This window comes from Dendropsophus ebraccatus, chromosome 4 (assembly GCF_027789765.1).
Source record: "Dendropsophus ebraccatus isolate aDenEbr1 chromosome 4, aDenEbr1.pat, whole genome shotgun sequence".
Lineage (NCBI taxonomy): Eukaryota > Metazoa > Chordata > Amphibia > Anura > Hylidae > Dendropsophus > Dendropsophus ebraccatus.
In genome coordinates, this window is record NC_091457.1 from 10,066,998 (window position 1) to 10,088,037 (window position 21,040).

At 45.4% G+C, this 21,040-nt stretch overlaps 2 protein-coding genes across 5 annotated transcripts in view; one reads left to right on the plus strand and one right to left on the minus strand.

Moving 5' to 3' along the window:
• SAAL1 (serum amyloid A like 1) overlaps positions 1-21,040 on the plus strand; it is a 53,190-nt gene that overhangs the window by 14,801 nt on the left and 17,349 nt on the right. The window contains exons 1-2 of one of the 4 annotated variants that reach the window (XM_069965126.1): positions 3,422-3,507; positions 11,842-11,924. The exons of 1 other annotated variant lie outside the window; for it this stretch is intronic. The gene's annotated coding sequence lies outside the window, so the exon portion shown is untranslated. Of the gene's footprint in view, positions 1-3,421; positions 3,508-11,841; positions 11,925-21,040 lie in introns of those variants that run through there. 2 more of the 4 variants (XM_069965127.1, XM_069965128.1) reach the window with 2 other exon arrangements.
• LOC138789139 (uncharacterized) lies at positions 583-19,562 on the minus strand. Its single transcript, XM_069967745.1, has 9 exons — positions 19,511-19,562; positions 7,219-7,357; positions 6,882-7,025; positions 5,083-5,175; positions 3,720-3,724; positions 2,731-2,861; positions 1,914-2,067; positions 1,026-1,164; positions 583-822 (listed from the first exon to the last, which is right to left on the minus strand). The coding sequence occupies exons 1-9, from the start codon at positions 19,545-19,547 to the stop codon at positions 684-686; spliced, it is 981 nt and encodes a 326-aa protein (XP_069823846.1). The 5' UTR covers positions 19,548-19,562; the 3' UTR covers positions 583-683.

The following is a 21,040-nucleotide window of genomic DNA, read 5'->3' on the forward strand; positions in this document are numbered from 1 at the left end:
TGCCCGCTCCGTGCAGCGGGCGGCTCCAGTGGGAGGACCGCCTGGAAAACTGGGATACAGCCATAGCCATAGGCTGTATCCCAGTTTTCCAGGCAGTCCTCCCGCTGTATCCACCCGCTGCACGGAGCGGGCAGACAGTGGGAATCCAATGCCGAGGGTTCGGGTTCATCCGAACCTGAACCTCAGCGGGTTCGGACCATCCCTACTGAAGACTCGAAGCAAATCAATTCTAGGCCATCAAATCTGCTGCAGATCCTGTACGTGTGAACGCACCCTTAGTGTCTGTAGGGAGGTGTAACATGTCAAGGGGCTGTTGTGGGACTTTGTCTGTGGTGCAGAACTCCGCCAGGGCAGGGTACTTACCCTTCATGTAGGTAGTACCCATAGTAGTTAGCGCCACACCCCACCAGTAAATTGTATTCTTTATGCAGGTTATCCCCACGGAGTCCCGAGTCCTGCATGTAATTCTACTTGGGGCTGTCTGAGAACGGAGGTCTTTAAGGCCGGGGATGTATACATACGTATCTGTCTGTGCTGTATGTATACGACTGTATATAGAAAGACAAGGATCTGGAGACAATGCAGAGAACACAGTCTTTATTCTTAAAGGGGCAGAACTGAATACAAGGAATCTTATAGTCTCTTTACACTGATCTGACAGGAGATCTGCTGAATGTCCCGGTCTAGTACTTCTTAGGGAGACCTTCGGGCCTGAAGTGATTGGGGTCACCGCCACTGCGCCCCCAATGGTTGGCCTTCTGATCTGCGGCGCTGTCCTCTGCTCCTCTTCCGCTGTTCGATTGGAAATCTTCTCTTGCGTCACTGAGGAAAGATGGAAATTGTTCCAGACTGAGTACAGGCTATGCTTCTCTGTATAGTTGTAATATTATGTCTACTCTATCAGCCAGAGCTGCAATCACAATTCTGCTGGTTTCATGTCCGTTGCAGGACGTCACATCTGGTAGACTAATAGTGATCCCCCGGCTCTTCTCCCCTACAGATCCCACACATCCCGGGTCACTCACCTTATAACCCTGGATGCCCAGACTCCTCCGCTCCCTCTCTGCGCAGCATCATAATTCCCTCGGGCGTGGAAATACTTGTCAGCGTTCTTGTAGTTGGCGTCTCTCATATCCATATAGGCGCGAGCCATGTCCCATGATCCTGCAACAGGGAATACTGGCTGAGTGGTCGCCTCTCTTAAAGGGGTTTTCCATACTCAGCCATGATGATGTCCTGTGTTCCGGTTTATCAGTATAGCAGTTATATACTATATGTTCTGGTGTATCAGTATAGGTGTATAGCCGTTATATATTATATGTTCCGGTGTATCAGTATAGGTGTATAGCTGTTATATATTATATGTTCCGGTGTATCAGTATAGGTGTATAGCCGTTATATATTATATGTTCCGGTGTATCAGTATAGGTGTATAGCCGTTATATACAGTATGATCAGGTGTATCAGTATAGGTGAATAGCCGCTATATACAGTATGTTCCGGTGTATCAGTATAGTTGTATAGCCGCTATATACAGTATGTTCCGGTGTATAGCCGTTATATACAGTATGATCCGGTGTATGAGTATAGTTGTATAGCCGCTATATACAGTATGTCCCGGTGTATCAGTATAGGTATATAGCCGTTATATACTATATGTTCCGGTGTATCAGTATAGGTGTATAGCCGCTATATACAGTATGTCCCGGTTTATCAGTATAGGTGTATAGCCGCTATATACAGTATGTTCCGGTGTATCAGTATAGGTGTATAGCCGTTATATACTATATGTTCCGGTGTATCAGTATAGGTGTATAGCCGCTATATACACTATGTTCCGGTGTTTCAGTATAGGTGTATAGCCGCTATATACCGTACACCTGGACTATAACACTATGTAACTCGTATCTTACCCTGTCCGGCTTCTTTAACAAATCTGGCGCCATCCCTGATATTTCTGCCTGTGTCTTTTATCCATTGGGAAAGCTGAGCCTGAGTGACAGCCACCGACAGCACCAGCAGGAGCAGCACTGACAGCTTCATTGGGAAATGATGAGAAGGTCTTGTCTGGTAGAAAAAACGTGCATGAAATCTGATTACACAGGATATCGGCCCGATCCACAGGGAGATGTTATATGCATTACACGTCTTATTTCTATAAGGCAGCTCATACCTATTCAGGGGAATTAAATATCATTGCTTCTAAGTTACATCCAGTATTATACTCCAGAGCTGCACTCACTATTCTGCTGGTGGGGTCACTGTGTACGTACATTACATTACTGATCCTGAGTTACATCCTGTATTATACTCCAGAGCTGCACTCACTATTCTGCTGGTGGGGTCACTGTGTACATACATTACTGATCCTGAGTTACATCCTGTATTATACCCCAGAGCTGCACTCACTATTCTGCTGGTGGGGTCACTGTGTACATACATTACATTACTGATCCTGAGTTACATCCTGTATTATACTCCAGAGCTGCACTCACTATTCTGCTGGTGGGGTCACTGTGTACGTGCATTACATTACTGATCCTGAGTTACATCCTGTATTATACTCCAGAGCTGCACTCACTATTCTGCTGGTGGGGTCACTGTGTACATACATTACTGATCCTGAGTTACATCCTGTATTATACTCCAGAGCTGCACTCACTATTCTGCTGGTGGGGTCACTGTGTACATACATTACATTACTGATCCTGAGATACAATGATATCTCACCCTGGTAGTGATGTGGGGTCCGCTCGTCTCTCTGGGGTCTGCAGTGATTTGGGCTCCGCTCCTCTCTGTGGGGTCTGCACTGATCTCCTCTCTCTGGGGTCTGCACTGATCTCCTCTCAGTCTCCTTGCTGCTATTTATACAGTTTTTGAGTGAAATCCTGGAAAATCCGTCACTTTGTTTTGTTGTTTTGGTGACATGATGTCCTGTAATGTTACTGGTATTACTGGTGCTGGGAAATCTCCGGCCACCAATTTCTTAATAGGAAAATTCCCAGTTCTGAAATATACCTGGGGGGGGGGGGGGGGGGGCTTTGCTCTCTGTAGGGGAGGGGGGATTGTATGTATTAGGGGACTACAGGGGGTTATTTCTGCACTTGGAATTTCCACCCTATAGAGGTTTATGGTGGATGGAGATTCCACAACATGACAGTATAATAGGGAGGGCAGTGGTCTGCAGTTCGTTAACTACAACTCCCAGTGTAACTAGTCTGTAGCTTGGGACTTTGCAACTCATGTGGAACTACAGCTCCCAGCATGTCATGCTCCTTGGATATGGTAATGTACTTTTATATATTACACTAATCTGAAGTCTGTGCTTCTCTGGCTGTTGTGGAACTACAACTCCCAGCATGGCAGCCCTGTACAGTGTACAGAGGATTCCCATCACTTATATTTGTGTCCTCTATCCACAGGATTGGGGATAACCAGCCGCAGCCTGATTGGGGGAGGGTCCGACTACCTGGACCCCCCTAAGCTATCACAACACAGTGTGTGCAGGTACTACCATCACTTTAGTCATTCTCTATGGGGTTTCTGAACATTGCAGAGCTCTGAGGTCGGACCCCCACAATCAGCATGTTATCCTGCGGGTAGGGGATGTCTATATGATATGGGAGGACCCCTCTGTTACTCATGTATGTAGAGCACTAGTGTGTTGTGGAACTACAACTCCTAACATGCTGAGACTAGTGGAGCCATAGGTTACCCACTCCTGCTATAGGAAAAAGATGTGATGAAGCCGGACATACACAGACCAGGGTCCTAGCTCCTTCATTCTCATCTCTGGGGATCGGACCCCTCTGATCATATAGTGATGATGTGTCCTAGCGATATACCAACTGGAGACAGGGGGGTACGTCTGTAACTGGTTTATTTCTCCCAGAACAATGAGATCTAATGGTGAGAGTCAGAAGGCTACAATACACTTCAGACAGTCAGCTCAATAGGCAGTCAGAGGGTCACAGATTCACTTTAAAGTCCCCTCTGTGCCACCATATAGTAGTTAGGCCCCTCTGTGCCCCCATGTAGTAAACAAGTCCCCTGTGTGCCCCCATGTAGCATTTAGGCCCCCTGTGTGCCCCCATGTAGCAGTTAGGCCCCCTGTGTGCCCCCATGTAGCAGTTAGGCCCCCTGTGTGCCCCCATGTAGCAGTTAGGCCCCCTGTGTGCCCCCATGTAGCAGTTAGGCCCCCTGTGTGCCCCCATGTAGCAGTTAGGCCCCTGTGTGCCCCCATGTAGCAGTTAGGCCCCTGTGTGCCCCCATGTAGCAGTTAGGCCCCTGTGTGCCCCCATGTAGCAGTTAGGCCCCTGTGTGCCCCATGTAGCAGTTAGGCCCCTGTGTGCCCCCATGTAGCAGTTAGGCCCCCTGTGTGCCCCCATGTAGCAGTTAGGCCCCCTGTGTGCCCCAATGTAGCAGTTAGGCCCCTGTGTGCCCCCATGTAGCAGTTAGGCCCCTGTGTGCCCCCATGTAGCAGTTAGGCCCCTGTGTGCCCCCATGTAGCAGTTAGGCCCCTGTGTGCCCCCATGTAGCAGTTAGGCCCCTGTGTGCCCCCATGTAGCAGTTAGGCCCCTGTGTGCCCCCATGTAGCAGTTAGGCCCCTGTGTGCCCCCATGTAGCAGTTAGGCCCCTCTGTGCCCCCATGTAGCAGTTAGGCCCCTCTGTGCCCCCATGTAGTAGACAAGTCCCCTGTTTGCCCCCCATATAGCAGTTAGACCCCTGTGTGCCCCCCATATAGCAATTAGGCCCCTCTGTGTCCTTATATAGTAGACAAGTCTCCTTTGTGCCCCCATATAGTAGTTAGGCCCATGTGTGCACCCATATAAGTAGCCCCCCGCCCAGCCGTTAGCCCACTCAGTAAGTAGAATCCCCCATGTACCTATCCTCCTTGTATGTAGCCCCCCTAGTAGTTGTATTCCTCGTGCAGGTTATCCCCTTGTCGTAAGCCCCCTTTGTGAATAATCCTCCCTGCAGTACCCCCCTACACACAGACACACCCTCCCCTGTAGGCAATAGGCCCCATGTAGGCATTACCCCCTTTGTAAAAAAAAGAAAAAGAAAAACGCACATACTCACCTGGCTTCTGGCCTGTCCCACGACTTCTCTTCTGTCACTCCTGCTTCGGGGAGCTGGAGGACACAACAATCTCTATCATGGCTGGAGTGCTGCCTGAAGCCACAAGAATCCTGATGCTTAACTCCTTGTATGCTGGCATGTAAGTCTTAAGTTCACTTACATGCTGCAACACAGAAAGGGTTAAAGAGCAGGACATTGATGCTTTATTGCTCCTGCACTGGAGACCTCCAACCTCCCTCCGAGTCCTGCACAAAATTTGGCCTCCCAAGGTCAAATTAATTGAATTAATTTGCTTAATGGCCCATCTCTAGCCTGGTCTCTTATATCTACTGTAACTGCCCCTATATACAGTATATTGTGCCTCCAGGGCTATATACACTCACCGGCCACTTTATTAGGTACACCATGCTAGTAACGGGTTGGACCCCCTTTTGCCTTCAGAACTGCCTCAATTCTTGGTGGCATAGATACAACAAGGTGCTGGAAGCTTCCTCAGAGATTTTGGCCATATTGACATGATGGCATCACACAGTTGCCGCGGATTTGTCGGCTGCACATCCATGATGCCAATCTCCCGTTCCACCACATCCCAAAGATGCTCTATTGGATTGAGATCTGGTGACTGTGGAGGCCATTGGAGTACAGTGACCTCATGGTCATGTTCAAGAAACCAGTCTGAGATGATTCTAGCTTTATGACATGGCGCATTATCCTGCTGAAAGTAGCCATCAGATGTTGGGTCCATTGTGGTCATAAAGGGATGGACATGGTCAGCAACAATACTCAGGTAGGCTGTGGCGTTGCAACGATGCTCAATTGGTACCAAGGGGCCCAAAGAGTGCCAAGAAAATATTCCCCACACCATGACACCACCACCACCAGCCTGATCCATTGATACAAGGCAGGATGGATCCATGCTTTCATGTTGTTGACGCCAAATTCTGATCCTACCATCTGAATGTCGCAGCAGAAATCGAGACTCATCAGACCAGGCAACGTTTTTCCAATCTTCTACTGTCCAATTTCGATGAGCTTGTGCAAATTGTAGCCTCAGTTTCCTGTTCTTAGCTGAGCGGAGTGGCACCCGGTGTGGTCTTCTGCTGCTGTAGCCCATCTGCCTCAAAGTTGGACGTACTGTGCGTTCAGAGATGCTCTTCGGCCTACCTTGGTTGTAACGGTTGGCTATTTGAGTCACTGTTGCCTTTCTATCGGCTCGAACCAGTCTGCCCATTCTCCTCTGACCTCTGGCATCAACAAGGCATTTCCGCCCACAGAACTGCCGCTCACTGGATGTTTTTTCTTTTTCGGACCATTTTCTGTAAACCCTAGAGATGGTTGTGCGTGAAAATCCCAGTAGATCAGCATTTTCTGAAATACTCAGACCAGCCCTTCTGGCATCAACAACCATGCCACGTTCAAAGGCCTCAAATCACCTTTCTTCCCCATACTGATGCTCGGTTTGAACTGCAGGAGATTGTCTTGACCATGTCTACATGCCTAAATGCACTGAGTTGCCGCCATGTGATTGGCTGATTAGAAATTAAGTGGTAACGTGCAGTTGGACAGGTGTACCTAATAAAGTGGCCGGTGAGTGTACACCGGTCACCACTACACAATATGATTACACGAGCAGATGCTGCCGTCCAGGACTTGTGTCGCAGCTTCATAAAGCCGGGGATATATATATATGTATCTGTCTGTGCTATATTTATACGACCGTATATAGAAAGACAAGGATTTCGTGGTGTGAACCTACCCAAATAACTGGAGATCTGGTTAATTTCTGAAATACTCAGGGCTTCTTCCAGTACTTCTCAGAGAGCCCTTTAGGCATAAAGCGTTTGGGGTCTCCACCGCTGTGTCCCCACCGGTTGGCTATCTGATCTGCTTTGCTGTCCTCCTCTCCTCTGCCACTGTTCGGTTGGTATTGTTCTCTTAGGTCACTGAGGAGAGATGGAAACGGTATAATCCAGAAATTTACTTTACTTTACTTTTGCTTTAGTAGTCAGTAGTATTGTAACTACTCTATTAACAGCCAGAGCTGCAATCCTAATTCTGTCAGTGGCATACAAGCTTCAGGACGTCACATCCCCCCGCTGCCTCGTAGCACATTACATTATTCTGATTTTCACTTACTTTATAATCATGGCAGCCCAGACTCCTCCGCTCCCTCTCTGCGCAGCATCGTAATTCCCTCGGGCGTGGAAAAGAAGGTCAGAATTCTTGTAGTTGGCTTCTCTCATATCAAGATAGGCGCGAGCCATGTCATATGATCCTGCAACAGCAAATACAGGCTGAGTGTTCGGCTCTCTTAAAGGGATTGTCAGCCTGATTTCACACATACATTGCATTTACAAATTAAGCTCTCCAGTGTTGAGATAGCCGTCTTTTTATTAATATGGGAATGAACTCCAAAAGCCCAAGGGGTGTTCTCCTTAGATGCAAAAGCCCAGCTATGTACAAGCTGATTGGTCACAGCTCTTAAAGGGATTCTCCACCCTTATAAAAATGGTGCTTATAGCTAAAATGAACCAGTAGTAACATATTCTGCATTGCATATACCAGCCGGTTGAGCAGGGGTAGGGAACCTTGGCTCTCTGGCTGTTGCAAAACTACAACTCCCATCATGCCTGGACAGCCTTTGGCTGTCCAGGCATGATGGAAGTTGTAGTTTTGCAACAGCTGCAGAGCCAAGGTTCCCTCTCCCTGCTGTAGACATCTCTGACACACTGTAACAATCCTTCAGTTGCATCAACGAGGTGCATTCAGTTTGACCTTTGACCCTATGAATTGAAGCAGTGAATGTTTCTATTCCTGGACAGTAAGCGGTGATCTAGTAAAAGCAGCCGGGCCCCATAGAAGTGAGTGATACTAAAGGTAAATATCCAGTAACTGTGCCCCCCGGTGGACAAAGTATCATGAAATTTACCTTCAAGCAATTACAGAACTACAACACCCAGCATGCCCTAGAATATAATACAGTGGAGTTTTTGTTTTCCATCCACTACTAAAAACCCCCTCTTTCTTTAACAAAGCTGACCCCTCCTGTAATGGCGTCTTTCATGTCTTTGGCGGCTCCATAGACCTCTGAAAGGAACTGAGCCTGAGCGACAGCCGACGACAGCACCAGCAGGGGCAGCACCGACAGCTTCATGGGAGATGATGAGAAGGTCTTGTCTGGTAGAAGAGATGTACAAGAAATCTGATTATTACACAGTGACATAGAGAGAGATGATTCATATATCATTTATTATAAGTCTTATATACGGCCCAATGCAGCTCATAACTATTCAGGTGAACTAAATAGCATTGGTTCTAAGCTACAGCTTCTGTTATACTCCAGAGCTGCACTCACTATTCTGCTGGTGGGGTCACTGTGTACATACATTACTGATCCTGACTTACATCCAGTATTATACTCCAGAGCTGCACTCACTATTCTGCTGGTGGGGTCACTGTGTACATACATTACATAACTGATCCTGCATTACATACTGTATTATCCTCCAGAGCTACACTCACTATTCTGCTGGTGGGGTCACTGTGTACATACATTACATTACTGATCCTGAGTTACATCCTGTATTATACTGCAGAGCTGCACTCACTATTCTGCTGGTGGGGTCACTGTGTACATACATTACTGATCCTAAGTTACATCCTGTATTATCCTCCAGAGCTACACTCACTATTCTGCTGGTGGGGTCACTGTGTACATACATTACATAACTGATCCTAAGTTACATACTGTATTATCCTCCAGAGCTACACTCACTATTCTGCTGGTGGGGTCACTGTGTACATAGGTTACATTACTGATCCTGAGTTACATCCTGTATTATACTCCAGAGCTGCACTCACTATTCTGCTAGTGAGGTCACTCTGTACATACATTACATTACTGATCCTGAGTTACATCCTGTATTATACCCCAGAGCTGCACTCACTATTCTGCTGGTGAGGTCACTGTGTACATAGATTACATAACTGATCCTGAGTTACATCCTGTATTATACCCCAGAGCTGCACTCACTATCCTGCTGGTGGGGTCACTGTGTACATACATTACATAATTTCCCAGAATCACGTATAAAATCTAACTTTTATTAGATATGCATTAAAAGTAAAAAATCTATTAAAACAAGTGTTCTACACATATGAAATCGGCACTTCACAACAGATCTAGGGTGTTGACCCTCTGATAGGCTGGTATACTTAGGGATAGATTAGCCCAGATGTATAAAGATAAAACCAAACTTCAGAAAAAAATTGCGATAAACAAGTATCTCTGTCTCAATCCAAGTCTCTACGCGTTTCACCCAGATATGTCCCTGGGATCATCAGGGGACCTTCACAAAACACAGTGGTTACTGTTTAGAGATTATATAGAATTGTTGTGTTTAAATAAATAGAAAAATCAGATAAATATAGAAAAGGGTAGGAGACAAGTGGGGATATATATAGTGTGTGCACTTGGAGCGACAGGTCAGGATAACCCCAAGACACAAACAAACCACACACAATCAGGAGTACACTTTTATTGCTGCAGTATTACACGTCAGAAACTGTATGTATGACCAATACTTCATCCCCTGATGAAGTACTTATGGCTATGGAAAACCTGCTGGGGAGTTCTAAGTTTTTTGGGGGGGAGACATTCCCAGCCTATTACCATTGTCTCTTCACCTCGGGATGGGTTGGTTGTTGGACCCCAGATTGTCTGTCCTTGGACTGATGAGGTGGTCATGTCCATGTTATCTTGTTGCCTTTTGGCCTTTTATTGAATTAGTGCTGTGTTTTTCCATGTGATACGCATGTCCAGATGTATCTCAGCCCTTCCCGGGCATTGTGTGATATATCACATTGTATGTAGTGATAGTATTGGTTGTCTCTGTATGTATACAACTGTATATAGAAACAAAAGGATCTGGAGACCATATAGAGAACACAGTCTTTATTCTTAAAGGGGAAGAACTCAATACAAGGAACCTTACAGTCTCTAACACTGATATAACAGGAGACGTGGAATATTCAGGGCCCGGTCTAGTACTTCTTAGGGAGACCTTCAGCCCTGAAGGGGGTCACCGCCGCTGCCCCCCCCACTGGTTGGCCTTCTTATCTGCGGCGCTGTCCTCCGCTCCTCTTCCGCTGCTCGATCGGACAGGTTCTCTGGGGAGAGATGGAAATGGTCACAGACTTAGTACTAGTCAGTGGTACGGAGCCAATATATCCCAACAGCCCCAGACTAGGTGATAGTGGTCCCCAATATATCCTGACAGCCAGGGCTAGACTGGCCATCTGTCTGGCAAATGCCAGATGGGCCTGTTTCCTCTGTGGGTCACTCTTCTACTCCCAACCAGTGAATCAAGAATTGTTCTTTTATTTTGTGCAAATCATGGAAAAACTACACAAACAGCTAGAAGCTGTAATGATGATATTAAAAATTCTTGAGCACTAGCTAGAGCTCAGAGCCAGTCAGCAGCTAAAAGCTTAAAGTGACTCTGTACCCACAATCTGACCCCCTTAAACCACTTTACCTTCGGATAGCTGCTTTTTATCCAAGATCTGTCCTGGGGTCCGTTCGGCAGGTGATGCAGTTATTGTCCTAAAAGCAGCTATCCGAAGGTACAAGTGGTTTGGGGGGGTCAGATTGTGGGTACAGAGTCGCTTTAAGGACTTTGTATGAGAAAAAAGATGAGGTAATATAGAGTTTTTAAGGAAACAGGGTCATAGAGAGAAAATGGGGGTGCTGAGTTGGGGTCTAAAAAGGTGGGCTACGCACTGTAGTGTATATGAGAGATTGGGAAACATGAGCAGGAATCGGGGACCTTGGTGTTCACTTAGGCTGTCAACATTCTAAGCCTACATTCTATGTCAGCATTCTAAGCCTACATTCTATGTCAGCATTTTAAACTTACGTTCTATGTCAGCATTCTAAGCCTACATTCTATGGCAGCATTCTAAGCCTACATTCTATGGCAGCATTCTAAGCCTACATTCTATGGCAGCATTCTAAGCCTACAATCTATGGCAGCATTCTAAGCCTACAATCTATGGCAGCATTCTAAGCCTACAATCTATGGCAGCATTCTAAGCCTACAATCTATGGCAGCATTCTAAGCCTACAATCTATGGCAGCATTCTAAGCCTACAATCTATGGCAGCATTCTAAGCCTACATTCTATGGCAGCATTCTAAGCCTACATTCTATGGCAGCATTCTAAGCCTACATTCTATGGCAGCATTCTAAGCCTACATTCTATGGCAGCAGTCTAAGCCTATGTAAGCTATGTAGGCTGGTGGGGTAGTTTGTGAGCCAGGGCTAATGTACAGGCGGCTGAGCTGTGATATTTGAAGCTGCTCCTGAAAGATCCCAATCTTAGATCCATTACAGATCCCACATATCCCGGGTCACTCACCTCATAACATCGGGTACATAGGCTCCCTCGCTCCCTCGTTGTGCAGCTTCGTAAGTCCGTCTGACGGGGTAATAGTCCCACTCCCATGATCCTGTAACGGAATACATACTGAGTGGTCGCCTCTTAAAGGGGGTTTCCATCCTTTTTTTTTTTAAAGTGCTGCTTATAGCTAAGATGAACAAATATTAACATATTCTGACTCGAGTAACTGTGCCCCCCTGTGGACAAAGTGTTATTGCAAAACTACAACTCCCAGCATGCCCTGCAGACCATGCCTCACCTTGAGCGGCTTCTCTAACAAATCTGGCCCCATCTGTAATCTTGTCCTTAATTTCTTTAGCAGTTTCAGTTATCCGTGACAGGAGGTCAGCCTGAGTGACAGCCACCGACAGCACCAGCAGGAGCAGCACCGACAGCTTCATGGTAACCGAGAAGTAGTTCTAGTCTAGTAGAAAAGGAATATAAGAAATGTTAAATAATATGCAGAATAGCGGCCGATCCACAGAGACATGGAGAGATGGTGTATTTTATCATAGGACCAAACATGGATTACAGCTCATCCCAATTTAACATTTTGTATTATACTCCAGAGCTGCACTCACTATTCTGCTGGTGAGGTCACTGTGTACATACATTACATTACTGATCCTGAGTTACATCCTGTATTATACTCCAGAGCTGCACTCACTGTTCTGCTGGTGGGGTCACTGTATACATACATTACTGATCCTGAGTTACATCCAGTATTATACTCCAGAGCTGCACTCACTATTCTGCTGGTGGGATCCATTGTGTACAGTACAGTATAATACAGGATGTAACTTAGGATCAGTATTGTAATGTATGTACACAGTGACCCCACCAGCAGAATAGTGAGTGCAGCTCTGGAGTATAATACTGGATGTAACTCAGGATCAGTAATGTATGTACATAGTGACCCCACCAGCAGAATAGTGATTGCAGCTCTGGAGTATAATACAGGATGTAACTCAGGATCAGTAATGTATGTACACAGTGACCCCACCAGCAGAATAATGAGTGCAGCTCTGGAGTATAATACAGGATGTAACTGAGGATCAGTAATGTAATGTATATACACAGTGATCCCACCAGCAGAATAGTGAGTGCAGCTCTGGAGTATAATACAGAATGTAACTCAGGATCAGTAATGTAATGTATGTACACAGTGACCCCACCAGCAGAATAGTGAGTGCAGCTCTGGAGTATAATACAGAATGTAACTCAGATGCTGCATTAGACATCACACAGTTTATCAGTTCCACCTATAGATGATATAACAGGCAGATACAATGCTGATCTCTCACCTTGGGCTCCGCTCCACTCCTCTCTCTGGGGTCTGCAGTGATGTGGGGTCCGCTCCTCTCTCTGGGGTCTGCACTGATGTCCTGTTAAGGCCCTATTCCACGGGTCGTTTAGAGGAGCAATATCGTTCGTATTCGGCCGATATCGGCCGCTACGAACGATATTCTTCCCGTGGAATAGAGTGCAACGATCAGCCGACATCGTTCATGTCGGCTGATCGTTGCAGTCGCTTGTTTTTCAACATGTTGAAAAACAAGCGACTGATATAGCAGCGATCTGCTGTCGTCGCTCCGTTGAATAGGAGCATCGGCAGCAGACGCTGCTGTATCCTATGGGCTGCCCAGACGATCAGCGATCCCCCGGGCAGCCCCCCCAGCAGCTCCCCACCGCCCCTCCCGCACTCACCCGCTCGCTGACGCCGCGTTGAATAGCGGCGGCAGCGAGCGGGGAACGAGGAGCAAACGAGCGCTAATAGCGCTCGTTTGCTCCTCCAAACGACTCGTGTAATAGGGGCATTACTTTGCTGCTATTTATTCAGTTCCTGACTACTTCTTGCACCTATAGGGTCCTGGAGACGTCTCCTCCTTCTTCTTCCTATTGTTTTGTTATCCGTGTAGAGATCCTTGAAGACTCCGACCATCAATGGGGTCATCTCCAGGTCTCATTGTGTGGAGATTGGGGGGGGGGGGGGGGTAGGGACTCTGTATTCTTCTGGGGTCTTGGGGGGGGGGGGGTGTTAAATGTAGGAGAATGCAGAATATTGCACTTTAGGATCTGGTTCACACTGTAGTTTAATCTATATTTTGCCAAGTCTATTCCTTCTACTACTCCAGCTGTTGTGGAACTACCACCCCCAGCACCATCATGTTACCAACTTATTACAGCTTACAAATTCCATAGAGCATTAACCTAAAGCCTATGCGTTATTTATGCAGCATTGGTGGAACTACAACCCCCAGCATCGTCTTGGTTTCTGCATACTGGTGGTGATCTGGTATACAGTATGACAGCATGTGGCCCTATAAATCTGGTGGCAAATAATGCAGAATCCACCATTGACAATAGATTATACCATCCCTTCTCCCCCTCTCTGCTGAGTTAGCTCTGTACAGTCACAGAGCATGCCCACTATACACTTCCTTGCCAGTCAGGTGATTTCACAGCTCCCCTCCCTGCTTCTTTGTACTGTTACAGAGCATGTCCATAACACTCTTCTATAGAAGTCAGTGATGTCCCCGCTCACATCCTCTGTGACCTCTGCACAGATTGCAGAGCATGCCTACAATACACTTCCAGTAGTAAAAGTGTATTTTTTTGTTGTTCTTTTATGTATAGGATATATATTTAGTTCTATCCAGGTTTGCAGAATACTGGTTTAGTGTTGTGCACCTTGTGGCCGTCCTGTGCAGCTTGGGGATCATTTCCTATGAGCATTTAATATCTCTGGCCTAGTCACACTAGTCACATGACTTGGCCCCTTGGCCTTGCCGCCACTGTATACTGTGTAACTCCGGACCCTCCAGGGCTATTCTCTGGTCATGGACGCAAAACTGAACTGAATTTCACAATATCACATGATCGTAGTGTCCTGACCGACACCTTTCTTGCCTCTTTGAGTGTTTAGCTGCATATATAATATATATATATATATATATATATATATATATATATATATATATATACACACACATACATACAGTGGGGGAAAAAAGTATTTAGTCAGTCACCAATAGTGCAAGTTCTCCCACTTAAAAAGATGAGAGGGGCCGGAATTTACACCATATGTAGACCTCAACTATGAGAGACAAAATGAGAAAACAAATCCCGAAAATCACATTGTCTGATTTTGTAAGAATTTTTTTGCAAATTATGGTGGAAAATTAGTATTTGGTCACCTACAAACAATCAAGATTTCTGGCTCTCACAGACCTGTAACTTCTTCTTTAAGAGTCTCCTCTTTCCTCCACTCATTACCTGTAGTAATGGCACCTGTTTAAACTTGTTATCAGTATAAAAAGACACCTGTGCACACCCTCAAACAGTCAGACTCCAAACTCCACTATGGTGAAGACCAAAGAGCTGTCAAAGAACACCAGAAACAAAATTTTAGCCCTGCACCAGGCTGGGAAGACTGAATCTGCAATAGGCAACCAGCTTGGAGTGAAGAAATCAACTGTGGGAGCAATAATTAGAAAATGGAAGACATACAAGACCACTGATAATCTCCCTCAATCTGGGGCTCCACCCAAAATCTCACCCCGTGGGGTCAAAATGATCACAAGAACGGTGAGCAAAAATCCCAGAACCACGTGGGGGACCTAGTGAATGAACTGCAGAGAGCTGGGACCAATGTAACAAAGCCTACCATCAGTAAGACACTACGCCAGTGCCAGACGTGTCCCACTGCTTAAGCCAGTACATGTCCGGGCCCGTCTGAAGTTTGCTAGAGAGCATTTGGATGATCCAGAAGAGTATTGGGAGAATGTCCTATGGTCTGATGAAACCAAAGTGGAACTGTTTGGTAGAAACACAACTTGTCGTGTTTGGAGGAAAAAGAATACTGAGTTGCATCCATCAAACACCATACCTACTGTAAAGCATGGGGGTGGAAACATCAAGCTTTGGGGCTGTTTCTCTGCAAAGGGGCCAGGACAACTGATCCGGGTACATGAAAGAAGGAATGGGGCCATGTATCGTGAGATTATGAGTGCAAACCTCCTTCCATCAGCAAGGGCATTGAAGATGAAATGTGGCTGCTGGGTCTTACAACATGACAACGATCCAAAGCACACCGCCAGGGCAAGGAAGGAGCGGCTTTGTAAGAAGCATTTCAAGGTCCTGGAGTGGCCTAGCCAGTCTCCAGATCTCAACCCTATAGAAAACCTTTGGAGGAAGTTGAAAGTCCGTGTTGCCAAGCGACAGCCTCAAAACATCACTGCTCTAGAGGAGATCTGCATAGAGGAATGGGCCAACATCCCAACAACAGTGTGTGCCAACCTTGTGAGAACTTACAGAAAACGTTTGACCTCTGTCATTGCCAACAAAGGAGATGGAATAAAGTATTGAGATGAAATTTTGTTACTGACCAAATACTTATTTTCCACCATAATTTGCAAATAAATTCTTACAAAATCAATGTGATTTTCTGGATTTGTTTTCTCATTTTGTCTCCCATAGTTGAGGTCAATCACAGACGCCTCTCATCTTTTTAAGTGGTGGAACTTGCACTATTGGTGACTGACTAAATACTTTTTTTCCCCACTGTATATGTGTGTTTGTATATATATATATATATATATATATATATATATATATATATATATATATATATATATATATATATATATAAAATATATGCAGCTAAACATATATATACACCATAGAAGAATGGCGATCTTTAAATAGAAGTAAATTACAAATCTGTATAACTTTCTGACACCAGTTGATTTGAAATAAAAACATTTTCGCCAGGCCAAAGGCAACACTTCTGTCCGACAATTTCCCTGTGTAAAAGGCCCATCAACTGTATTATAGTGTGTGTGTATGTAATATATATATATTGCACACTAGAAAACCAAAGTGTGAACACAGCGCCATGTTGAAACATGACTCATCGCCCCATCAAACCAAGAAGAAAAAAAAATTCCTTTGTATGGAAACCTTATACCTTTCTGATGTTGAACACTTACATCACTGCTGGAATGTTTGCTGTAACCCAGCGTCCCTCGTGTTCCGCGTAGTCTCCGGCCTGGACGGCCTATCCATTGTCTCTGTATACTTACTGTCGCTCTATGTTATAAAATCAGCTAAAAGAAAGAAACCAAGAACAAGGTCGGACAAACAGATAAAGAAGAGAGACGTCTATTGAATGCAAACGCTGTGCGCGCAAATCATATTAATGTGAACCACGTCCAAACACAGGGGGATGGGGTCATAATGGTGAACAATGGATAATGGCATAGCGAACAATGCGTAGTGATGAGGACCGTGAAAGGCAGACGGGCCATAGAGACCACATTACAGTACGCGGCATACTGGGGGCATTTCCATGACTTAGGCCGAGTTCACACTGAAATCAGTTTTTTTAAAATTGATTTTCTGCAGAAAAAAAAAACCTGATGAAAAACAAGTGCATAATGTGCTCATCCATTTTGATCCGTTTTTTCCATTGACTTCCATTATTAAAAAAAAAAAAAAAGTGATCAAATTTTTTTTAAGCTTACGCAAAAACATGGCCGACATTGTTGTCTGTTTCTGTGCGTTTGGCCTTCAGTGCAAAGTGCATGGTTTTATTATTTACCTATATACTCAACCAGCATGCCCGAATGCCCCCACGGATCCGGACACAAAGCACATGGTCCCTGGCCTCTTACAGACCACCGTGTAAGGAGGTGTGGCTTATAAAAGGGGCGGGTTATAGTTATCTGTCAATTATCATTATGGAGGTAACATGTTCAATTGGGCCATATGTTGCACTGTAGTTGGGAGTGCTGGGGTTGTCACTGTGTAAGGAGTTGTAGTTGTCACCATCTATAGCAGATTGTTGTGCTGTATGTATACAACCGTATAGAACACAATGTAGAGAACGCAACCTTTATTCTTAAAGGGGAAGTTCCCATTATTACTGGATGGGAGGAATCTTACACTGTTCTTTACACTGATATCACAGGAGATCTGCTGAATGTCCCGGTCTAGTACTTCTTAGGGAGACCTGTAGGCCTGAAGCGATTGGGGTCACCGCCGCTGCGCCCCCAATGGTTGGCCCTCTGATCTGCAGCGCTGTCCTCGGGTCCTGCTCCGCTTCCTTTTGTCTGGACAAATTCTCTTGTGTCACTGAGGAGAGATGGAGATAGACTGAGTATAGGCGGGTGATGTGCTCATAGTGTACGGTTACTATCTAATACCATTCATAGATCTGATCCAGACTTTTACTATGATTATCTGTTAAAGGAGTACTCCAACAGTAAAAAAAAATTATTTTAAATAAACTGGTGTCGAAAGTTATATAGATTTGTAATTTACTTCTTAAAAAAAAAATTCTCCAGTCTTCCAGTACTTATTAGCTGCTGTATGTCCTGCAGGAAGTGGTGTATTCTTTACAGTCTGACACATTGCTCTCTGCTGCCACCTCTGTCCCATGTCAGGAACTGTCCAGAGCAGCAGCAAATCCATATAGAAAACCTCTCCTGCTCTGGACAGTGGGGGAAGCAGAGAGCACTGTGTCAGACTGGAGAGAATACACCACTTCCTGCAGGACATACAGCAACTGGTAAGTACTGGAAGGCTGGAGATTTGTCAACAGAAGTAAATTACATATCAATCTAACTTTCTGGAATACCACTTTAATATTGTAATTACTACAATCACGGGAAGAGCTGCAATCACAATTCTGCTGCAGGATATCACATCTCCCTGTTGCTTCCTTGTAGAGTGATACTGGGACCACAACTCCCAATATATCCTGACACCCCAGAATAGGAGGTGATAGTGATCCCCAATATATCCTGACACCCCAGACTAAAAGGTGATAGTGGTCCCCAATATATCCTGACACCCCAGACTAGTAGGTGATAGTGGTCCCCAATATATCCTGACAACCCAGAATAGGAGGTGATAGTGATCCCCAATATATCCTGACACCCCAGACTAAAAGGTGATAGTGGTCCCCAATATATCCTGACACCCCAGACTAGGAGGTGATAGTGGTCCCCAATATATCCTGACAGTCCCAGACTAGGAGGAGGTGATAGTGGTCCCCAATATATCCTGACAGCCCCAGACTAGGAGGTGATAGTGGTCCCCAATATATCCTGACAGTCCCAGCCTAGGAGGAGGTGATAGTGGTCCCCAATATATCCTGACAGCCCCAGACTAGGAGGTGATAGTGGTTTCCAATATATCCTGATAGTCCCCGACTAGGAGGAGGTGATAGTGGTCCCCAATATATCCTGACACCCCAGACTAAAAGGTGATAGTGGTCCCCAATATATCCTGACAGCCCCAGACTAGGAGGTGATAGTGGTTTCCAATATATCCTGATAGTCCCCGACTAGGAGGAGGTGATAGTGGTCCCCAATATATCCTGACACCCCAGACTAAAAGGTGATAGTGGTCCCCAATATATCCTGACAGCCCCTGACAGTAGAGGCTGAGCATATCCAGTTCTATGGGATGTATGGAGACAGCTTTTTCTTTGCCTGTCAGTAGTTAATAACAGGTGGAGTACTCCTTTAAGACAATAAAATGCAGGCCTGACACTAAATTCATCGTTGTATAGGGCTTTTTAGTTTGATTTCATCCATACCTTGCCAGTGCTGAGGTAGCTGTCTTTTTATTAATTTGGAAATGAGCTCCCAAATCCCAGGGGGTATTCCTTCTGGATGCAAAAACCCAGCTATGTACGTCCTATTGTTTGTCTGCAAGGCCCAGGTGCTCGTCTCTATGCAGCCTCAGCTGCTTGACTGCAATCCATTTTATATCAAGGTGTCAATCAAGCAGCACAGGGGCCTTGCAGACAAGCAGTTGAATGTGCATAGCTGGGCTTTTGCATCCCAGGGAACACCCTTTTGGCTTTTGGAGCTTCCAAATAAAAACAAGGTATTAAGGCACTGGAGGGCTCAATCTGTAAATTCAAGGTATAGAATATAACACATTGGATGTTTTCTTGCCTTATCACAATAACTTACCCTGTCCGGCTTGTTTAACAAATCTTGAACCGTCCATGATTTTTCTGCCAAAGTCTTCTGCCCATTGAAAGTGCTGAGCTTGAGTGACAGCCACCGACAGCACCAGCAGGAGCAGCACCGAGGGCTTTATTGGGAAGTGATGAGAAGATCTTTGTTTGGTATAACTGGCAGGTTTCTCACCTTGGGAGTGATGTGGGGTCCACTCCTTTCTTTGGGGTCCTCAGTGATGTCCTCTTAGTCTTTGCCGTTATTTATTCGGCTCCTGGTCACATATAGGAGTTTTATAGAAGCCTTCTTCCTGTTGGCCGTGTTGGTGTGTAATAAGCTTTTATTAAAGTAAATGTCAGGCCGGTACCATAGAAGTGTTTGATGTTTGGGATCAGTGTCATCCCGAAGTCCGGCGGATACAAGGGGTGTAAACCTACACCAGGATTCACTATCAGGACACCCGTCAGGTAATGTTATCCAATTGTTTGCCCCAATTTCAGGCATTAGTTGCGGAATCGGATTATGAGTAGGATGTTCAGACCTTCAGCTTTTAAATTACAATTATTGGATATAAAACCAGGAGGAGAAGTCTCTTTCCTGAATACATGTCCTCCACTTTTATTTTATTTTTAATTTTTTTTTTTTTATCTGATCATTCCCAGAATCCTTTCCTTCCTTAGGTCATGTGATCTCATGGTGACCCCCCTGGAAATGTAATGTGTTTCTGTGCTCTTCTTCCTGTCACAGTTAGAATGGATTTGATTACAGTACAGCCTCCCTGACTGTTTTTCTTATAGCCTCTTAGCGATATATATATATATATATATATATATAGACGAGAATTATTACACTGTAATCCCAGCAGGTAGAGTTAGTACCGTCCCTAGCTGGTCATGTGATGCCGTGCTGATGCATCATGGAATTGAAAGGAGGTTTAAAAAAAAAAAGAGAATGCGGTTGAAGAAATCTGAAAGTCATGGTGGTGGCTGATCAGAGATCACATGACCCAGATACAGTAAGGCCCTATTCACACATCCTGTTCCTGTCCGCAATTGCGGATCCGCAATAATATAGGACCAATGTATTTCAATGGACCTATACACACATCCGTGTTGTGTACTGGGCTGCAATCCGTTCCGCAAAAAAAAAAGGACAGACCCTAGTACGGACAGTAACTGACACATCCAATACAACTCTATGGGGTCTGTATTTTACTGAAGCAATACGGATGCAATACGGATGCAATACGGATGCAATACGGACTGAATTTGCGGATTGTATACTGACTGAAATTTGCGGATTGGAAAAATATACTGACGTGTGAATAGACCCTAATGGTGGGTGGAGGAGCCAGGATGAAACAGATGACACTGCAGGGAGTGAGGGTATGTTCACACTGAGAAGTCTGGGCGGATCACCCTCTGCTCACAGACGTGCACTTCTCCGCCCATTCTATGTTTTGGTGGATTCCACTGTCCTCTTTTTTGTCTTTTCTTTCTCCTTCTGTCAGCCTGATGAGGAGAGGATCATGTCTGTAGACCC